This window comes from Cupressus sempervirens, chromosome 3 (assembly GCF_028749045.1).
Source record: "Cupressus sempervirens isolate cs-2001-9-10 chromosome 3, ASM2874904v1, whole genome shotgun sequence".
NCBI lineage: Eukaryota > Viridiplantae > Streptophyta > Pinopsida > Cupressales > Cupressaceae > Cupressus > Cupressus sempervirens.
The window spans coordinates 212,518,520-212,538,596 of record NC_143120.1 but is presented as its reverse complement, the minus strand read 5'-3'; the positions used below and the strand labels follow the sequence as shown (position 1 = coordinate 212,538,596).

Here is a 20,077-nt window from a genome sequence, read left to right as displayed (position 1 = left end):
ATTATATCTTAACTAATTGTATTGATGTTTTAAGTAATAATTGTACTAATTCATTCAATAATATCAGTTTATGTTTACAAATTATATTTACTTTTGCTTCAATGTCTCTTAATATTTGATGACAATATTATGGATAACTTTTCTTTATTTAAACTATTAAATAAAAGACTCATTATATAATTTCAAAGAAAAAATCAATGAATATAATTTACTTATTCTAATTATCCTCCAATATTAATTTGATTTTGTTTCATACTTTTAAAATTAGTGAATTTAACTTTATTTCTATTGACTTTATTTGGTCTATATTTAAGTACAAGTGCTAGATTTAATTTGTGTGTTCTATATTTGATTATATCTTATAATGGTTTTATGTATTTTTATATTGATATTTGTTTAAAATTTTGCAACATATTATTTGAGTTATGGATTCTTCTATTAGAGAGTCAAATATCATTGTTACGAATCTTGTTGCTTTCGTCACCTCAAATAATTTCTTTGAGATTGATTTAGATAAATGTAAACGAATAATCTAGGAATCGTGCTCACATATAATCAAAGCTTTGGAGAATGCTGCATTGCCAATTGATACTATTGATGGACTAGAAATAATGGAAATGGCAAATGTTGCCAAAGTTATTTGTGACACATCTGCAAAAACAAATGCATTTCTAGAAATGATGAAAGAAGTCTACCGTGATCATTGCTCTACTAAAGGTCGCAACACCATCCTTATCATTGAGGAATATGCGATGCAGCTACATCATTATGGAGAAATGTTCTTTTTTTAGTTTCTTCTCATATTTTCTATACTTCATCTGAATACTTCTACTTGGGCTTATATTTCCTATTTCATCTATGTAAGTTTTATGAACAACAACATGAATAAGTTATTTTCACTATTCAACTCACGAACACATTTTTTTTTTTCATCTATGTGAGTTTTATGAGAACAAAATAAATAAATAAATTCCACTCGTCAAATGTTGTTTAAAGGTACACTTACGATATTTGATGTTACATTTTCTATGCATAATCATCAACACTAATAATAATATTTATAAAATTGATGTTGACATTGATATGTATATTATGTACAAAATTTATGCTCTCATTGATATGTTAGATGCCATATTATCTATGCACAATCATCAAAATTAATAATAAAATGTATAAAAATATAATATTTGATACTGACCCTTTAAAAAATGAAATTTTTATTAAGTTGTTCAAAATTAATTATTCAAATGCATTATGCCAATTTTTATTTTAATATTTATTAATAATTAAAATTATTAATTCTAATAATTAAATAAACTTAATAAATAAAAATAATATTTTTAAAAATAAAAAATAATAATAAAATAAATAAATATAATATATTTAAACAAATACCATTATTAATTGTGCTTATTAGTTATGCACCGCATCTGCTACTAGCTTATATATATAAAAAAGTCTAGAGTTATCCTTCTCAATGTGCCTATTTTCATAATCTAACTAACTGCAATAGGCACCTCGAGAAGGATAACTCTCGACTTATATACATATATATATATATATATATATATATATATATATATATATATAACCTAGTATTTATATTTGCATGTAATTGTTATTCATGTCTGTGGTTAAATCCTAACAACACTAATACCAAAAATATTTTTTTGTGTTAACCAAGTGAACTTGGTTAACACTCCATCTTCGCAAACTTCCTTTAGTAATCGAGTGAGCTTGGTTAACACTCAACTTCTGCGAACTTCTCTTTGACGCCCGAGTGAACTCAATAGACACTGTCCTCTAAACTTGGCAAACACTAGAATGCTTGACAGATACAGGAAACTGGACCTTCATTGCTCAAGTGAGCTTGGGATACATTGACTGGTAAAGATATGACATTTTGTGTAACATCAAAGACAATATACAATTGATCAACAGGGTTATGATGTTTTTCATAAAAGAAACGTGTTTAACAATTTATTTTCTTTTGTTGACTTTGGAATCTCTTATAACAAACTATCTACTAAGTAATTCTTGTTTTATAAATACTTTCACCTCATAAGGCATTATTGGTTTAAAATTCAAATAATGAGCATGCTATTTTGAAGGGGGGGAATAGAAAAACCATAGGAAATGGTGTCTTGTAGTCCAATCATGGATAATTAGATGATATGGAAATAGTCCTTCATGTACTCAGTTCCAATCTAAAAGGTGAGATCATTGGAAATGATTCATCTGTTTCTTAGTGGGAAGGAAGAATTTAGGGTAACTAGTATGTCAAGCCACACTCTTTACATTGGTGGAAACACTAAAATTTTCAAGTTAGATATGATGATGAAAGTTTTCATAGCATTTTTAGGTTGCCTTAAGCATTGCTTAAAAATCTTTGTGAAAATTTGAATGATGACTTGAAGCAAGGTGTAATATCGCATTCATTTGCTACGAGCATAAAAGGTAGGGTACTTTCAGTTGAGAAACAAGTTATATTATAATTTTACAATTGTCGTCTCGAATGACAATGGTTAACATTATTTGGTTGTGTTAAGTCCATTGTGGTAAGAGTTGTGAATAAGTTCATTAATATCTTTTATGATTGATATCGAAACCAAAACCAATGGCCTAGTAACCAGATTGTACTTGAGCATATGAAACAAGGTTTATGTTAGAAACGAGGATTTCCAAATTGTTGTGGAGTAATAGATGTAACTCATATTCAATTTCATCTTCCACCTAATGAGTGTTCTTTTGATTGGTTTGATTGTGATCATAATTATAGCATGTCATTACAAGCAATTGTTGACAATAATATGTATTTTGTGGACATTTTTACAGGATAGCTTGGCTCTATAGATGATTCTAGACTTCTATGAAACTTAGGTTTCTATAGAGTGTGTGAAGTTGGGGAGAGATTAAATGGGCATCTAGTGTCAATTGGCTCATTGAATATGAGAGAGTACATTATTGGTAATGGAGGATATCCATTGTTGCCATGGTTAATTACACCTTTCAGTGGATGTCTAACATCTAGTCAAAGAGAATTCAATTTCAAGCTATCATCAACACGTATTGTGGTAGAGCGTGCATTTGGTAGGCTAAAAAAATGTGGCATCCAAATTTGGAAGTACTTCCAAAAATCGTATTTTGTTGTTGTATATTGCATAATATGACATTATATGTGCAAGATGAAGATGATACATGTGATGATGTTTACAATAAGAGTGAAGCAAATATGCCAACTAATGAGTCAACTGATCCAATTGCAATAGTTGCTTGAGAAACATTAATGACTTTTGTAAATGGTGATATGAATATGTAAACATGTTTATTAAAAAATAAAAGGTTTATGGTAATTCGAATCAATTTTGTAAAAGTTTATACTATTTTTGTTAAGTTTTGATTCCTATATGAATACTAAAATCTTCATATATAAACTTCAAATCAATTTACATATAGTAAATTTGTGAAAATGAATTATATGAGCTTCCCACCCTTATATATAAAATGAAGATTAATAAAACTTAGAAGTGTGAAAATAAATATTAAAATATTGATACAAATATCTAAAAAAGTGAAGTATCATACAATTTTCAAAAAATTAGGCAAGAGCCTACAACACAACGGTAAATTGTGAGCCTCTTATGTGAGAGGTCTTGGGTTTGACTCTACACAAGATTAATAAATTAATAATTAATCGCATCACGTAATAATAATGAATGTTGGCTTCGACCTCTTACTGATATATATATATAGTTTTCAAAAAATTGAAATAATGTAAACACTTTTTTTTCTTCTAAAATTAAATATATTTAAACACAATAAAAATCATTACTTTTTAAATACAAGTATCATGATTCTAAAAAATACTACAGTGTTAAAAACGTTGTAATAAAGTTTCAAATATAAGAATCATGATACTTGTATTAAAAACGTTGTAATAATGTTGTATACAAACTATATTTAATTCACACACACACATATACGTCATGGTTAAATGTACCTAAAAAATCTAAGAGACACCAACTCTATTTTTAAGGAATAAGGGTGCGGTCCCACGAGGGGGGCTTCGGGATCCATTTTTATGGAGTGGAAGGTCCCATGAAGTGCAAAGAAAAATGCTAGAGGATTAATTGGAATCTTTTCTTCAAAAATAATTGTCCCTACTTTTTTGGGTGCAAATTTGAGTGGGTGGAAAAAGTGTGGGGCTAGAAATTGCCCCACCAGCTTAGGTTTTTTGGGTGCCACTTGTCAATCATATATATTTTGTAATTGTAATCAAATTTATTTTTTAATTATTTAGTCATGTAATTAACAATGCTAAATAAAACAATTTATGAGACCGCCAACTTCCATGAATTGTGGAGCTTAAACTTTTAAGCATAAACTCCACTTCAAAATTTATGGGAATAATCTTAAAAAGTCTCGAGTTCTTTACAAATTTAGAATACCAAAATATCATGAAAGTAGTACGATAGAAATATAATAATACATAAGATATTTGAAGCTAAATTTGTAAAATACAAACCATAATAAAAATAAAGGAATATTTAAATATTTCATTTAAAATAATTTTTCCCTCAAACAATACAATTATCAAAATTTTTACAATTAATAAATCTTGCTGATCCATGGGACTGCACCCTAAGGGAAATTGCATGTAAGTGTCATAGTTAAATGTCCCTAAAAAATCTTGGTGGCACCAGCTCCATTTTTAAGGAAGGAGGTGCCCTAGGGACCCAACCAACCTGATAACACCAACCAAAAATACTAAACCAGGGTTTCAGATGTAGAGTTTATAAAGAGTAAGTGATCGTCTTAGGGTTTCAGACACAGGGTTTGCACAAAGAGAAAATTGGTACCTAAGGTATGTCCCGGTATCCACACGAGTTCAGAACTTCCTGCTTGCCTGCTTGGGTGCCAGCCAGTAGGCTAGGAACCTTTCCTTAAACCACCATTTTAAGGTTGGTAAGGAAGGGCCCCTACTGACTATACTATACTATAGAGTGCCCCCTCAGTCTTAGTAATAGGGGAACCCATAAGTGCCTTGCTCTCGCTGCAAGGAGACGCCTATTTCGGAGAGTGAGGGCAGGATCCAGCATTAACCCGGCCCTTGGATAAAACAACGGAACTCTCGGTCCGCTCCTTAGGTTGGACCCTGCCGTGGGGGGGCGCTGGGATCTTTCTCAGGAAGGAAGGGCAAAGGCGAAGCCCCTCCCCTTGGATCCGGTGAAGCAAAAGTAGGAGATAGATAGCTTTTATGTCTGTCCAGGGCTGAGGTATTAATATATTACTATGAGGTATTTTGGCCGGAGCTTCATGCAGCGTCATGTAACGCGGAAATTGTCTGGTAAGCAATTTGATTCTTCATTGAAGTGAATATAATGATGTTATTGTGATATTCACACACAACATTGTATTGTGTGGTTGAACTTGCAGGGACTGTAAATGCATACTGCAAAGTTCGATGGAAATCAGTTTTTGATTTTTTCAGAATGGACGGAATTGGAAAGATGAATAAATGTAAGTAAAATTAGAGGGAAAAAAAAACAGAGATTTTGCGATTTCGGTAATTTTAATAATGCTTAATTTCTGGTTGGTGCTAGGGTCGGTCGTCCTATTTGCTCATTATTTCGTTCTTCATTTACTACATAGAGATGAGGCGTTTAACGATTTTAAGCTCTTCAACCCATCTCCCGGAAGAAGAAGGGGTTTTTAATAGAGAATCCTTTTCGGTAGTGATAAAATGCCATACATACTTAATCAATGATGAAAACTTTATGCATGAAAAAAATTAAAAATGATGGAGAATCATCAGTCGTTGTGGATGGAGAGGCATCAAGTATGTAAGCTGAAAATTGGTTGATGGAGAGGTATTACTGATGAAAATTGGAGGGACGTCGTGATGTAGATCAGCTATACATTTAGTATGGGGGGAGGCATCAATGATAGTTTGGGAGAGGCATCTGAATTTTTTAAATGGAGGCAGGGGCATCAATTATTAAAACTGGTTTGTAAAAATTTGGTTAAGGTATAAAAAAAAGGGAAGGCATCAAATTCTTATGGATAGAGATGGAAATACATGGACGATGAAAGCTAGATAGTGGTTAATGGAGATCTGCTAAAAAAATTATAAATCTATGAAAAAGATAGAAACATTGTGATAAAAACTAGTTAGTGGTATGGAAACCTACTGGTTTACTTCAAAATATTATGGCGTTCTCAAAACCGAACTGCTCTTTTTAAAAATGTGGAATTCTGGAAACCTAATGTATTTCTCTGAAAAGAAATTTCTATGGGAACGGGGCTTTAATACTTTATGGTTGTGGTATAAATGGAAATGGGTTCATCAGCGTTTCGGTAGAATTTTTTTTCTGCAGAAACTGAAGTTGTGGCTGTGCAGCTCTGTTGTTTTTGAAAGCTGGAATGATGAAATGTGGTTGGGTTTTATTTATTTAATTTTTTGGAAAAAATTATGATTGTGCAGTTGTGCTATTGATTTTAAAACCTGGTATGTAAAGGCTTTTATAGAAATAAAGAAAATGTTGGATTTATCATTTATTCGAAAAATTTGTCATCATAAAAAACTAATGGATTTTTATTGAAAAAATTGGAAATTGTAAGATGTTTTCATACAAAAGTTGTGGCCTAGATAAAAATAGATAGAACTGAGGCTTTTCTGCTGAATCTGTGGTTGTGGTTGTGTGCTCTTCATGTTGATTTTGAAAGACTAGAATGATGGAGTGTTGGTGGATTTCTCTGAAGAAAATGGAAACGATAGGGTGCTTCTATCAGAAAATATTGTTGTAATAAAAATGAAGAAGAAGAAAGTCTTTCAAAGAAACCGTGGCTGTGGTTTGTGCCATACTGTTGATTTCAAATTTTAAAGCACTGGAATGATGGAGTGTGGTTGGTTTGAAAATAATGGAAATGAGTTTTTGAACAGAATCTGTCTTCATGATTGTGTGGTCATGTTGATGATTTAGAAAGCTGGAACGATGGAATGTTGATAGATTGCTTATTAGAAATGAAAATGATAGAAGTTCTTTTTGATGGAAGTGATAGAATGTTGTTAAATTTTTTGAAAAAAATGGAAACAATACAGGTTATTCTACACAAACTATGTGTTGATGACCCCCTCATCTTCTCTACCTTTAAATCTAACATATCGATGCGTCTGGTTTCAAGCCGGATGCGGGTGCTGATGTGTGGTGATATGTGGATGCATTAGGGTCCTGCATGGGTGCTGTCAGGAAGCACGATTCTTTCCCTTGGATGTGCGGGATGCTTGGGAAAGCATCCAAAGAGAATCGGTAGAGCATCCAGGCGATTGCAAAGAGCATCCAATTTTTTTAAGTGCCCAGTCACCTAAGTGACTTACTAAAACATGCGTTTAATTGTTTTTTTATTATATTTTTTCTCCTATTCTCCTCAAAACCCTAAAATAGCCCTAAAAGATGCTATTCATTGCTCATTCTTCTCATTTTGTTTTCAGCTGAGCTCTCTTCTCATTTTGTTTGCACCCACACACACACACACACACACACAAAAAAAAAATTAAAAAAAAAAAAATTATATATGGATGCACCCAAACGCATCCAAAATCACCGCCCCCCCCAAAAAAAAATAAATAAAAAAATCTGTGCATCTGCGCATCAGCACCCTGCACCTGCATCAACATCAGAACCAGCATCGGTAACTTAGCTTTAAATGCTGTGATGGGACTCCTCTCTCCCTCATGAAAGTTAGTATATTCTGTCCTTGTTGACTCTGATGATGACATTGCCCAGCATCTAAAATCTGCCTGGAATATCAAGATTGACAATGATACGCGACTCTTCTTCTTTGCTAGCTTCTGGTCCAGACCTATTGAGCCCAAGAATTAGTGTTTTAGTGTTCTAGTTGGGGTTTACTCCTGCAGAAGCTCCCCATTACTGCTGCTAATGGAGAATTTAATACTTGCCCTCTTTGTAGGCTGCCTGAAAACACCATGCATTTTTCTTTTCATGTCTTTTTTTAAGAAATCTGGAGCATTTTTGGCATTACTATTGGCATCATTATTAGTCTAGAATTATTGATTTATTTAATTCTTTCAAGAGACTTATTAGGGATAACATTTCTTGGCAGGTGACTGTGTCCTTATCATTGATGGGTGTGGGGATTGACACAGTATGTGAACAATAGATTGTAGCCTCACAAAGTTGATGAATAAGAGAGATACATATTTGCTAATGTATATATGTTTTGAGGTAAGCTGCCGAAGTAGATGTCATGTTGGATAGACTGCAGAAGTAGATGTCATGTTGGATAGACTGCAGAAGTAGATGTCATGTTGCCATTGCAAAAGATATGACACACATGATTATGGAATTTTCCAATGGACAGAAGGTACAATTGTGTTTATTTGTATTTATGATATTTTGTGTACTAATCACTTAAAACATTTAAACGTAAATAGTTTTTTATTTTTAGAACAATTTAAACTAATCCAGAACAATATGCATTTCAATGTGTAGCAGAGTCTCTTGTGGGGGACTGATAAATAGTTTTTCATTTACAGAACAATTTAAACTAATCCAGAACAATATGCATTTCAATGTATAGTAGGGTCAAGAACATCTTGTGGGAGACTGAAATGACAAAAGACATCCTTGTGTTGAAAGGTAAACTTGTACATGTAGATTAATTTAAAGATTTTTTGGTTGTCTGTTTTCATCTTTATCATTTGAGATTTAGGTTTAAATAATAAAGATTTTATGATTCTCAACGTTAATTAGTTTATAAACTATCATTTTTTAGTGAACTATTAAAATTTTGAAAAATATTTTTTGACTTGATCATTGTTATTCATATTGCAGATGGTTGGAAATCATTTAATACTACCAATGATAAGTTTCAAAACTCAGCTGATTGTTTAAATTCATTGTTCCAAAATTTATTGACCAATAAAGATGAGGCAAATAATTAAATAATACCATGTTTCAATCTAAGTAAATTGTACAAAAGTCATTCCATTCATCAAAGCTACAAATCCCTTTCTGAAAACATAAAAGGAAAGAGTTGAGGAACATGAAAATTATAAGCCCTCCTTTGTAGGATGTAGAAAAAGGGGTCATAAATCAAATACAAGAAGAAAGAGACATTATTAGAGAACAAGGTGAGTGCATGTATTCAAAATTAATTTCGTAATTTATGTCTCTCTATTGCTTCAAAACAAAGAATAATTACAGATGGTAAGTGGTTTTATTAATTATACAAAAATAATCCCAAGTAGAAAAAGATTTGACAGTCTGTGTAGAAGCATCTTGTATTAGGAAACTAGGAAAGGAAATACAACTATTGTTTTTATCCATCCAAGTACAAGGATCAATGGCTGACATTACTTTTTCTATTTCTATAGTTGTTTACAAAAATGAAGTTCAGATCAGGGATGCAAGAACAGTGTAATGTCCCCACTTTAGTAGTTGTCCAGTTGTGCGACCGTTAGCTTTTTATTTAATTTAATTTATCCCACATTGCTTGTGTGAAGTGGTCGACCCTATGAAGTAGGAATAAAAGGAGAGCTTGTCGCTATTGTTAGGCAAGGTTGAATACGAGAAGAAATTGGATGTGAGCATTACGAATTTGTTTTGGCATTAGAGGACGTTTATCCTCTCTTGTGACATTCTAGACATCATTCCGTTGGGGTTTGGCCTTTGGAATTCATTGCTATCAGCTTCATTAACGGGCAACTTAAGCGCATTTCCAGCTATAGGCAGATCAGGTGTTTGCTCATATCATTCCCACTCCTTGTCTGATACTTATGCCATTGTGAAGGGATGATTTTACATGTTATAATGCTGGAGTAATTAGTGAGTAGAAAAGTTTGCTATGTATTTGATTTTATTAGTTTGAAAATTAATATTATTTCAACAGTAGTTCAATCTTTAGTTTGCATAAATTCCTTCTTGTTCATGTTATGTTGTTTCAAATCTATGGAAAGACATTAAAATCTCTATCAACAATTGGTTCAGTTTTTGGGCATTTCTAGGGTGCCCATTACAGTGGTATCAGAGCTATAAGTCCTACCATCCTGTGGAGGTCCTATAGTGAATTCGGAACAGCCAGATAGAGGGAAAAGTGTTTTGACAAAATGTCAAAATGCTAAAATCAGAAATTTAAAAGGCTAAGCATTTATGTTTGAGCATGCGTCAGGGGCTTTATAATTTTCGCAATACCAGAGCAAGACAAAGTAGGAGTTCAGACTTGCAGAGCCAACAGTCTAGTTCATTCGTGCAGAGGGACATACAATCTAGTCATACAGACACAGAGAAGATATTCTTTGAACAAGACAGTAGTATAGGTGACCAAGAGTATAGAAATACAAAATTAGGTGGAGGCAAGAAATATCGGTCCAAATCAGGAGGAGGTAATGTTCAGACGGTTACTGGTTACATTAGAGGAGGGGCAGCATATGCAATAGGAGTAGAATATGCGAATGGATATGATGTTGCAGCTTATGGCTAGACAGATGGGTGTTAATATTAATCCAGGTGATGCTAACAATGAAAACAACAACAATGGGGGGAACGATAACAATAGGGGCAATGATAATAATGGAGGTTGAGGCAACAACGATGGTCCTGAGAATAACATTAATGGTAATAATGGACATGGCAACAATGGGAATGAGGCTGATAACTTTAGACATGTTGCACGCCTAGCTCGAACAGCGAGCTCGAGACCTCTTCTACCCACCTTCCCACCCAGAGATCCGGTTCAACTAGTAAGTGAACTACAGATTACCGAGTTACAGGATCAGTTCAGGAGGGACTGGGAGGCTAGTGGACCGGAGTTTTAGGCGGATATTTTCCTCAAAGATTATATGGACTTGAGGATGAGACACATGCCCAAATCAGGAGGGAGAAATCAAAATTTTGAGCTGAGAAAGAAAGTTGGGAAACTTTCTTTACCTTATTATGATGCTTCAGGGAAGATGATTGCACGAGCTTGGGTGCAGAAGGTAGATACATACTTGCGGTTGAATCTTATGCCTGAGGAGGAGGCTATAAAGTATGCAGCTATTCACTTGGATGGACCGACGCATGAGTGGTGGCACCATGGCATGGTAACCTTGGGACATAATTAGATCACATCTTATGAGGAGTTCACTAAGAGACTCAGAGAGATTTGATACCAAAGATCCCGAGTTACAGTTTAAGGAGTTGGCACAACTCAAGCAGTGGGGATCAGTTGAGACGTATATTAGTGAATTTTAGAGGTTAGCTGTGTTGGTCACAAATATTTTAGAGAGGAGGTTAGTAGTGTTGTTTACCGATGGACTCTTAGATCCCTTACGAGGTTGGGTCAAGGGGCATGACCCAACTATGTTACAAGAGGCCACTAAAAGGCCTTGTGACTTAACACCTTCTTCTTTTAGGAGCATATTTTAGGTCAGGTGTTCATATATGAAGAAGGACAAGGAGAAGGACAAAAAATCTTTGTACAAGAATGCCCAGTCAAAAAGGGATAATAAGTTGGATGACACCCTGAATGAGCTAAGAAGGAAGAAGCTATGTTTTCATTGCAGAGAGCCTTGGGACTTATCTCATAAGTGTCCCCTCAAGGCTAAGGCAAATCAAATGGAGTATTTCTCAGAAGAGGAGTCATAGTCAGAGAGGGAGGATCAACACTCTGATTCAGACGAGGATAGCACTACAGAGGAGAGCAACATTCCTGAGGATGAGAAGTCATTGGCACGATTAACAGGAGCTCAAAAGGCAATCACATTTAAGGTTAGGAGTACTATCCAGGGGTAGAAAGTGATCTCACTCATTGACACTGGGGCCACATAATTTCATAGATGCACACTTGGTAGCCAAGAGAGGTTTACAGACTGAGGAGCATGTCGGATTTAGAGTCATGGTAGCTAATGGTGACAAATTATTATGCACTTGAAAGATATCTAATCTTCACATCAAGTTTGGAGATGGCTATGAGTTGGAGGATGAGTTTTGTGTGGTAGACATGGGAGACTATGATGTCATCCTCGATATGACGTGGATGGCTTCACTAGTCGAGTTCACACTCAATCTAGCAAAATTGGAGATGAGGTTTCAGCATGAGAGCAGAACTGTTGTACCTAGAGGACTTTCAGATGGGAGCTATAGAGTAATCTCCATGAGGAGAATGCAGACACTGTTTCGGCATGATGATGTAGAGTGGGCGACAACATGTTTTACTATGCTAGCCTCACAGGAACCACAGGTGAAGAGTCATCCACTAGATATCTAGGAGATACTTGATAGGCATGTTAAAGTTTTTGGTGAGATTTTGCATGTGGTTCCTCTTGACAGGGGAATGGAGCATTTTATTGAACTCGAGGAGGGAGCCAAACTGGTAATGATTACTCCCTATCGTTATCCTAAGAAACACAAGGATGAGATAGAAAAGACGATTAAGAATTTGTTGGAGATGGGGCATATCAGGCCTAGTAAGAGCATATCAGGCCTAGTAAGAGCCCCTTTGCTTTAGCAGTAATATTGGTAAAGAAGAAGGATGAGACGATGCACATGTGCATCGATTACAGGGCATTAAATAAGAAGACCATTAAGAACATATATCCCATCCCACAGATAGATGAGTTGATTGATGAGTTGCATGGTGCATGCTTTTTTATGAAGATTGATTTATGGTCAGGGTATCATCAGATTAGGATGAGGGTGGAGGACATTGAGAAGACAACTTTTCGATGTCACTATGACCACTTTGAGTTTTTGGTTATGCCATTCGGGCTAACCAATGCCCCTGCTACGTTCCAGAGTTGCATGAATCAGGTTTTCAGGGGGCAGCTTAGGAGATTTGTCCTGATTTTCTTTGATGACATTTTGGTCTTCAGTAAGACTTGGGAGGAGCATTTACAACATCTTGAGATGGTGTCGTCCGTTTTGGAGAAAGAGTCACTATATGCCAAGGAATCTAAGTGCGAGTTTGGGTTGATTGAGTTACTATACCTTGGGCATATCATCAGCGCATATGGAGTTCGGGTAGATCCTGAAAAGATTAGAGCTATTATTGATTGGCCTACTCCTACGAACCTCACACAGCTTAAGGGGTTCTTTGGTCTCTGCAGGTTTTATAGGAGATTTGTTAAGGGATTTTCATAGACTACTGCACCCTTGACAGACCTTACTGGAAAGGAGCCTTTGTATGGATAGGGGAAGCTCAGAGATGCTTTGATCATTTCAAGAAAGTGATGTCATCATGTCCAGTATTAGCTCAATTGGACTTCATGAAGCCATTTGAGCTTCATTGTGTTGCGTTAAGTGATGGGATTGGGATAGTCTTGATGCAGGAGAAGCATCCCATTGCATTTGAGAGTAGGAAGCTCTGTGGAGTGGAGAGGAGTTATTCCATCTATGATCGGGAGATGTTGGCTATTATGCATGCATTGGCCAAGTTTCGGTCCTACCGAATTGGGGAGAAGTTTGTTATCAAGACTGATCACAACAACATCAAATACTTCATGAGTGAGCAAGATTTGCATGATAGACAATAGAAGTGGATTACGAAGTTGCAGGCGTATGACTTTGACATTGAGTTTGTCAAAGGGAAGAAGAATGTGGTGGTAGATGCTTTATCTAGGAGACCTCATATTTGTGCTCTAGCTAAGATTACAGGAGATTGGAGAAATAAGATTACAACAGAGTATGTGAGGGACACTTAGGCTTTTGGAGTGATTGCCGGCACCATATAGGATGATCGTTACGTGGTGATGGACGGATTGATCAAGTTCCAAGGTAGGATATTTTTAATTCCTTCATCACAATTTAGGTAGGTAATACTAAAGGCATTTCATGATGCACCTACAACTGGACATCCAGGGGTCTTTAAGACCTATAGGCAGATCTGTGAGCGGTTCACATGGAAAGGGCTCAAGGATGATGTTCAGAAGCATGTCAGGGAGTGTGCAGTTTGTCAGCAGAATAAGGGAGAGCACACATATCCTGCAGGGTTGTTACAACCTTTACCCATTTCGGATAGGAAATGGGAAAGTATTTCAATGGACTTTTTTACCGGGTTACCACGAGTACAAGGGAGAGATTGCATCTATGTGGTAGTTGATCGACTGACGAAGTTTGCTCACTTCTTTGCTATTCCATCCACCTACACAGCAACACAGTTGGCTGATCTTTTCTTCAGAGAGATATTCAAGTTACATAGGCTAACTAGTTTCATTGTCAGTGATCGGGATAGTAAATTTATGAGTGTTTTTTGGTAGACATTCTTTGGGTTGTGTGGCACAGATCTTACACCTAGCACTACTTATCATCCATAGACAGATGGGCAGACATAGATTGTGAATAAATGGGTGGAAGGATATATGAGGAACTATGTGACTGCACAACAAAGAGCTTGGGTCAAATGGCTACATATGGGAGAGTACTGTTATAACACCACTTATCATATGTCCATCAAGATGACTCCATTCATGGCACTGTATGGTTATGAAGCACCTAGCTTCATGGATTTGGTTTTGGGGGATAGTAGAGTGCCCAGAGCCAAAGACTTCTTGCAGGATAGTCAGGATATTTTGAGGGTGCTCAAGGAGAATATACAAGCAGCCCAAAATCAGTAAAAATTGTATGCTGACCAGCACCGGATAGAACGTAGCTTTGAGGTTGGGGATATGGTTTACTTTAGGTTACAATCATACAGATAGTCATCACTCAAGAAGAGCAGAGCAGAGAAGTTGAAGCCTAGGTTTTATGGCCCTTACAGAGCGATTTGCAGGGTGGGAGAGGTTGCCTACGAGATTGAGCTTCTGAAGGGCAGTCAGGCGCATAATGTGTTTCATGTGTCTAGGCTCAAGAAAGCCATTGGTCAGAGAGTTGTGCCTTTTGCAGTTTTGCCACCATTGGATGAGGAGGGAAAGCTTGTATTGTTTCCTGAGGCTATTTTGGATACCAGGAAAGGGACTCTGCAGAACAGGGTGATTAAAGAATATTTAGTCGGATGGAGAGACTTGCCAGAGGAAGATGCTACTTGGGAGTGAGCAAGTGTTGTAACAAACAGGACTGAGATTGCTTGACGACAAACAATTTCAAAGGGGGCAGACTGTAATGTCCCCACTTTAGCAGTTGTCCAGTTGTGCAACCGTTAGCCTTTTCTTTCTTTTATTTAATTTTATTTATCCCACATTGCTTGTGTAAAGTGGTCGACCCTATGAAGTAGGAATAAAAGGAGAGCTTGTAGCTATTGTTAGGCAAGGTTGAATATGAGAAGAAACTGAATGCGAGAGTTACAGATCTGTTCTTGGCATTAGAGGACGTCTAACCTCTCTTGTGACATTTTAGACATCATTCCCTTGGGGTTTGGCCTTTGGAATTCATTGCTATCAGCTTCATTAATGGGCAGCTTCGGTGCATTCCCAGCTATAGGCAGATCGGGTGTTTGCTCATAATTTCCCACTCCTTGTCCGATACTTATGCCATTGTGAAGGGATGATTTTACATGTTATAATGCTGGAGTAATTAGTAAGTAGAAAAGTTTGCTATGTATTTGATTTTATTAGTTTGAAAATTAATATTATTTCAACAGTAGTTCAATCTTCAGTTTGCATAAATTCCTTCTTGTTCATGTTATGTGGTTTCAAATCTATGCAAAGACATTAAAATCTCTATCAGCAATTGGTTCAGTTTTTGGGCATTTCCAGGGTGCCCATTACAAACAGTTGATCTCAAACAGTGAAAGCTAGTACACGCTTTGCAAGCACATATAAATGCTTGTATTTATAGACACCGATATTTGATATTATAGGCTTTTTTATTTATGTATGAAAGACAACAGCACCTTTTAAGGGAATGCATAAAGCACTAAGAAAGAAAACAGGAAAATAATTCACATACTTTTGCATATTCATAGGTAGACCAGCTTTCAATAAAATTTCTTGCTCAACTATCTTTCTCTTTGCTGCATTTTTACTTCATGTGACGAGTTTTCACCAACATAATAATGTATGCAACGAAAGTTATTTTATCCAATATAATAATAATGTAACAAAATCTCTTGCATAATCCAAGTCTATCTTTTGCTTTGCTTGTTTGTTGACTTAATTTGATCAATTGCTGTTAATGCTTGCAGATTTTTTAGTTATTCCTAATTTCAGTACTACAGAAGATCAATATGAGTGTATGTGGGGAATCACAATTGTGGCTTCACTACTTAACTGGCGCAGGCGCACTAAATGCTCTTGTGAACCAACTTGCTCTGGAGATGCCTGTGGTAGTAATGTTGCTATGCTGGAGCCTCGTCGTGATAGAAGCTTTTGTTTAAAACTGAATCAGGCCATAGTGGAAGTGGGCTTCATATTTATCATGGACACTAGCAAATAACCAGCAATGTGTTGATATCATCATTGCCAGTCCTAAAAGTAAATTAACATTGTTCTTATATTTTTAAATATTTTGGAAAGCTGATTTTGAGGAAGTGTGAAATTAGATGGTCTGTGCTGTTGGGATGGTTGTCTTTTGTGAAGACTTTTTCCATACTCTCATGCTGCGGAAGGACTTTGGGAATTTAGTGCGATCCATTGGTGAAAGAAAGGGAGATAAAATGAAGCTCTGAAGGTCAGGACTGGAATGTTAGTCAACTTGCCCTATCTGGAGCAAATTTTACGATATATGAGATAAGAGAAACTGCGCTTAATATATCAAAAGTACAGGTTAGAAAAACTTAATTGTTTATTGGTTAAATAATTCTTGCAGATTTTCTTGGAGGTCATCCATAGATCCTGGTTTGGGTCTTGGTCTCTATTTGAGCTAGTGTTAGACAGTTCAGAACAACCAAACAATTATTCTTCTGTATAGTGACGGTGGCAAGAAATAAGTAGTAAGCTTTCTGTGCTATTGGCTAAGCGGGCATACTCCAGAATTTTTTGCTTGCTTCCACTACGAAGGCCACTACCTGTTATCCGACATGCAAAGAAAGAAGTGACTTGTCTCTAATGGCCATGGTCGCCCTGAGGGGATTTCAGGCAATTGGAATGTTTACCTCTCAGGCGTCCTCATTTTGGTCATACTACATCACACTAACCATTTTTATTTCGTCTTTCTCATTGCTTGCTTACTTTTTATGTTTATATGGTTGTGAAGTACTCTATATTTTAAAGGCCTATAGAAAAAAGAATTCAGTTTTTTTATGAGTTTGTGAAGAGCTGTATGTTTTAACGGCCTAAAGAAAAAAATAACATCAGATTCTTCAGTTTCTGATATTATAGAGGAACAATGTTGCAATAAAGATCTTTGCAAAGAAAATCGGGCTGGTGTTATAAGTCAGTTGTAGTAAATAGACCAATGGCCTATTGCCTGTAGCATAAAAATTCTTCATAAGTCTGTACTGAATATTTTGAAGAAAGAATGTTGCTGTCTTTTAAAATATTTGTAGAGAAAATTGGGCTGGTATTGTTTATCCGTTGTAGTAAATAGACCTATAACCTATTGCAAAAGAAATTCAGATTCTTTATGAGTTTGTGAAGTACTGCATATTTTAAACGAGTGACGCTGCATCCTTTAAAAAGCTTTGTAAAGCAAAAGTTGGCTGGAATTATTTATCAGTAGTACTAAATGTAGCAGCTTTTTCTCAAAAATCTATATCATTAGGGTTTATTCGCTCTATATTCATTATGATTGCTTCAATGGCCCACTCACCTTCCAAGCTATTTTCTTGAATGGGATGAGCAACATAGTTTTTTAATAGATTTCATTTAAGCCAATCTTTAATGCTGCTTCCACATATATAAATTACAAATTAGATAATCAGACTAATAAATAGATGTTTAAAGAAGTCTTTGAAAACAATGAAAGATGTTGCCGACATAAAAGTAATCTTGATAGATCTACATGACAATTTTAACAAAGAATATATGACATCTTTCGTAAAGAATTGAAATGGTTTTCTCCACATAATTTTTAGTCCACGTTTTGAATATACATAGATGACAATCTTTCTAGAGTAGATGAAAGGCCACTAAGATCCAGCGTGAAGATTTTCCTGAAAATCTTCTTTAAATTTTGTTGTCAAATACTTTTGGCCAAAATATTTGATGCACAACTGTGAAGAACAAGGGAAAAAGAAGTATGTCAACTTTGCAATTAATAGGAAACCCGAAACCCTCATATTTCACAGACAAGGATTGATGAGAGTGCATTCGATGAAGATTGGAAAATTGTGGGTTGTGGTGCTGACAACTTTGCAATTAATAGGAAACCCGAAACCCTTATATTTCACAGACAAGGATTGATGAGAGTGCATTCGATGAAGATTGGAAAATTGTGGGTTGTGCTGCTGCTGCGAAAGAATCACACTTGCAACTAATAAAACCCACCAATACTTTGCTTATGTGATGAAAATTACATTGTTGATATGACTGTCCATCGATAACTAAATAATATTGACCTTAATGGTAACAGGTTTCCATAACAAATAGCAAATGATGCAACTGTTTCTGACTACGAGAAGCAATTGTAATATTTATTTTATCAATATTTGTACGCAGGCATATTGCAGAGAAAACTACATTCCTTCAAAGATGTGTGTGGACAGTGTACACACCATAAAGAACACAATAAATACCTTTACGAAAAAGGTCAAGCAGCATCATAATGGCTTGTTGATCTAGCACTCTCAAATTGTGTCAATATTGGGAACTTTAGGTGTCAGTCAGCCTCCTAAACACGTTGCAAAATATGAAATGAGGTGAGGTGATCAATGTGTACCATATTCATGATTACCCTGATTAGTGCCCACCTCTTGCCAATGCATTATCAATACATACAAATAGATCGAGCAATCTGATCCTAAAGTTATAAAAAACAAATCAAATACAACACCCTTCACAAATATAATCCCATACATAGAAACCTAAAATATCTCTGCAGCAGGAGGACATCGGAAAATATGGGCTGATCATCTTTGGAAAAACCTAAAAAGGATACGAAGTTTATATTTCCTTATTTGTGGGCTTTGGTAGGAAACAAAAACTTTATCAAGTTTAAAACACCCCACACGATGAACAACTGTGAACTTATCGCCCGAGGAAATTTCATATACAACGCTAAACCACCATAGTAAAGAGTACATTTAACTAAATGAAAACAATTGAGGAAAGAAATGTTAGTCCCTTTAGAAGCAATTATGTTTCTGCAGTTGGCACCTGGCCAGAAGCTGCTTCATGGGACAAATCCTCGTCATGGCCGCCATACCACTTTTCACACCCTGCAAAGTGCAGATAAAATGGAAAAAGTAACAGCAACAGTTCAATAAAATCCTAGAATTTTTATACATGCCAGGGATCCTCTTATAATATATGAAAACATACCAGAGAAGATTCAATGGGTGATCTATAGTGTCAAAATCCCCAACTCTTGTCGATGGGAGAAGCCAAACATTTAGAAACTTTATCTTGTGTCAATGGAGAAGCAAGACTTGGGTGACCTTTCGGGAAGTCCCAATTTTTCACCTTTGTGAGTGTTGCCTACATCTAATGAATGTTATGTGTTCCATTCATTCTCATGATAAATGGGTTGTTAAATCTTGACAGCAAATCACAATATCACAACTTGATTTGCTGTGGAAAATATCTCCTACTTATCAATTGATGAGATTAAGCAACTTTTTAATGAATGACTCATAAAGAGGCACAATACTTGGTGAAGGTTTTGGAAATGGGGTTGCTAGTAGAGTGGATTTAACCATGGAGAAAACTCCTCCATAGTTAAGCACGCTCAAGCTGGAGTAGTTCTGGGATGGGTGAACTCCTTAGAAGTCCTGGTGCTTCACTTCTTTGAGCATCGCCTAGTTCCAATGTGTGTAAAGTGTCCCATTCATTCTTATGAGAGTTCGCTTTGAATGAACCGCTACTGATAAAATATAGATCAATGAAACAACTCAACACCAATCCCAAGTAAACTTTTTTCAATGAATAACCATAAATTAACCCAAGGTGCTAGTATCAAACTAGAAAATTGTTCATAGGAACAGGAAGCCATAGCTATATTCAAGACAAGACACCATAAACCTTCACTAAGTTCATAACTCAATG

The 20,077-nt window shown here is 35.7% G+C and overlaps 1 protein-coding gene across 8 annotated transcripts; it reads left to right on the top strand.

The window, feature by feature from the left end:
• Positions 1-4,795: 4,795 nt before the first annotated feature.
• On the top strand, positions 4,796-17,176 carry LOC149565571 (uncharacterized). 8 transcript variants are annotated; one of them, XM_089819089.1, is made up of 5 exons: positions 4,796-5,347; positions 5,437-5,520; positions 8,125-8,385; positions 8,602-8,660; positions 16,120-17,176. In XM_089819089.1, exons 1-3 carry the CDS (start codon positions 5,293-5,295, stop codon positions 8,160-8,162), a joined length of 177 nt encoding a protein of 58 aa, XP_089675215.1. In that variant the 5' UTR covers positions 4,796-5,292; the 3' UTR covers positions 8,163-8,385; positions 8,602-8,660; positions 16,120-17,176. The 8 variants fall into 7 exon arrangements, with proteins under 8 accessions (XP_089675215.1, XP_089675217.1, XP_089675212.1 ...); XM_089819091.1 differs by having other exon boundaries at positions 4,824-5,347; positions 8,605-8,660; XM_089819086.1 differs by having other exon boundaries at positions 4,826-5,347; positions 8,605-8,660.
• Positions 17,177-20,077: the final 2,901 nt, after the last annotated feature.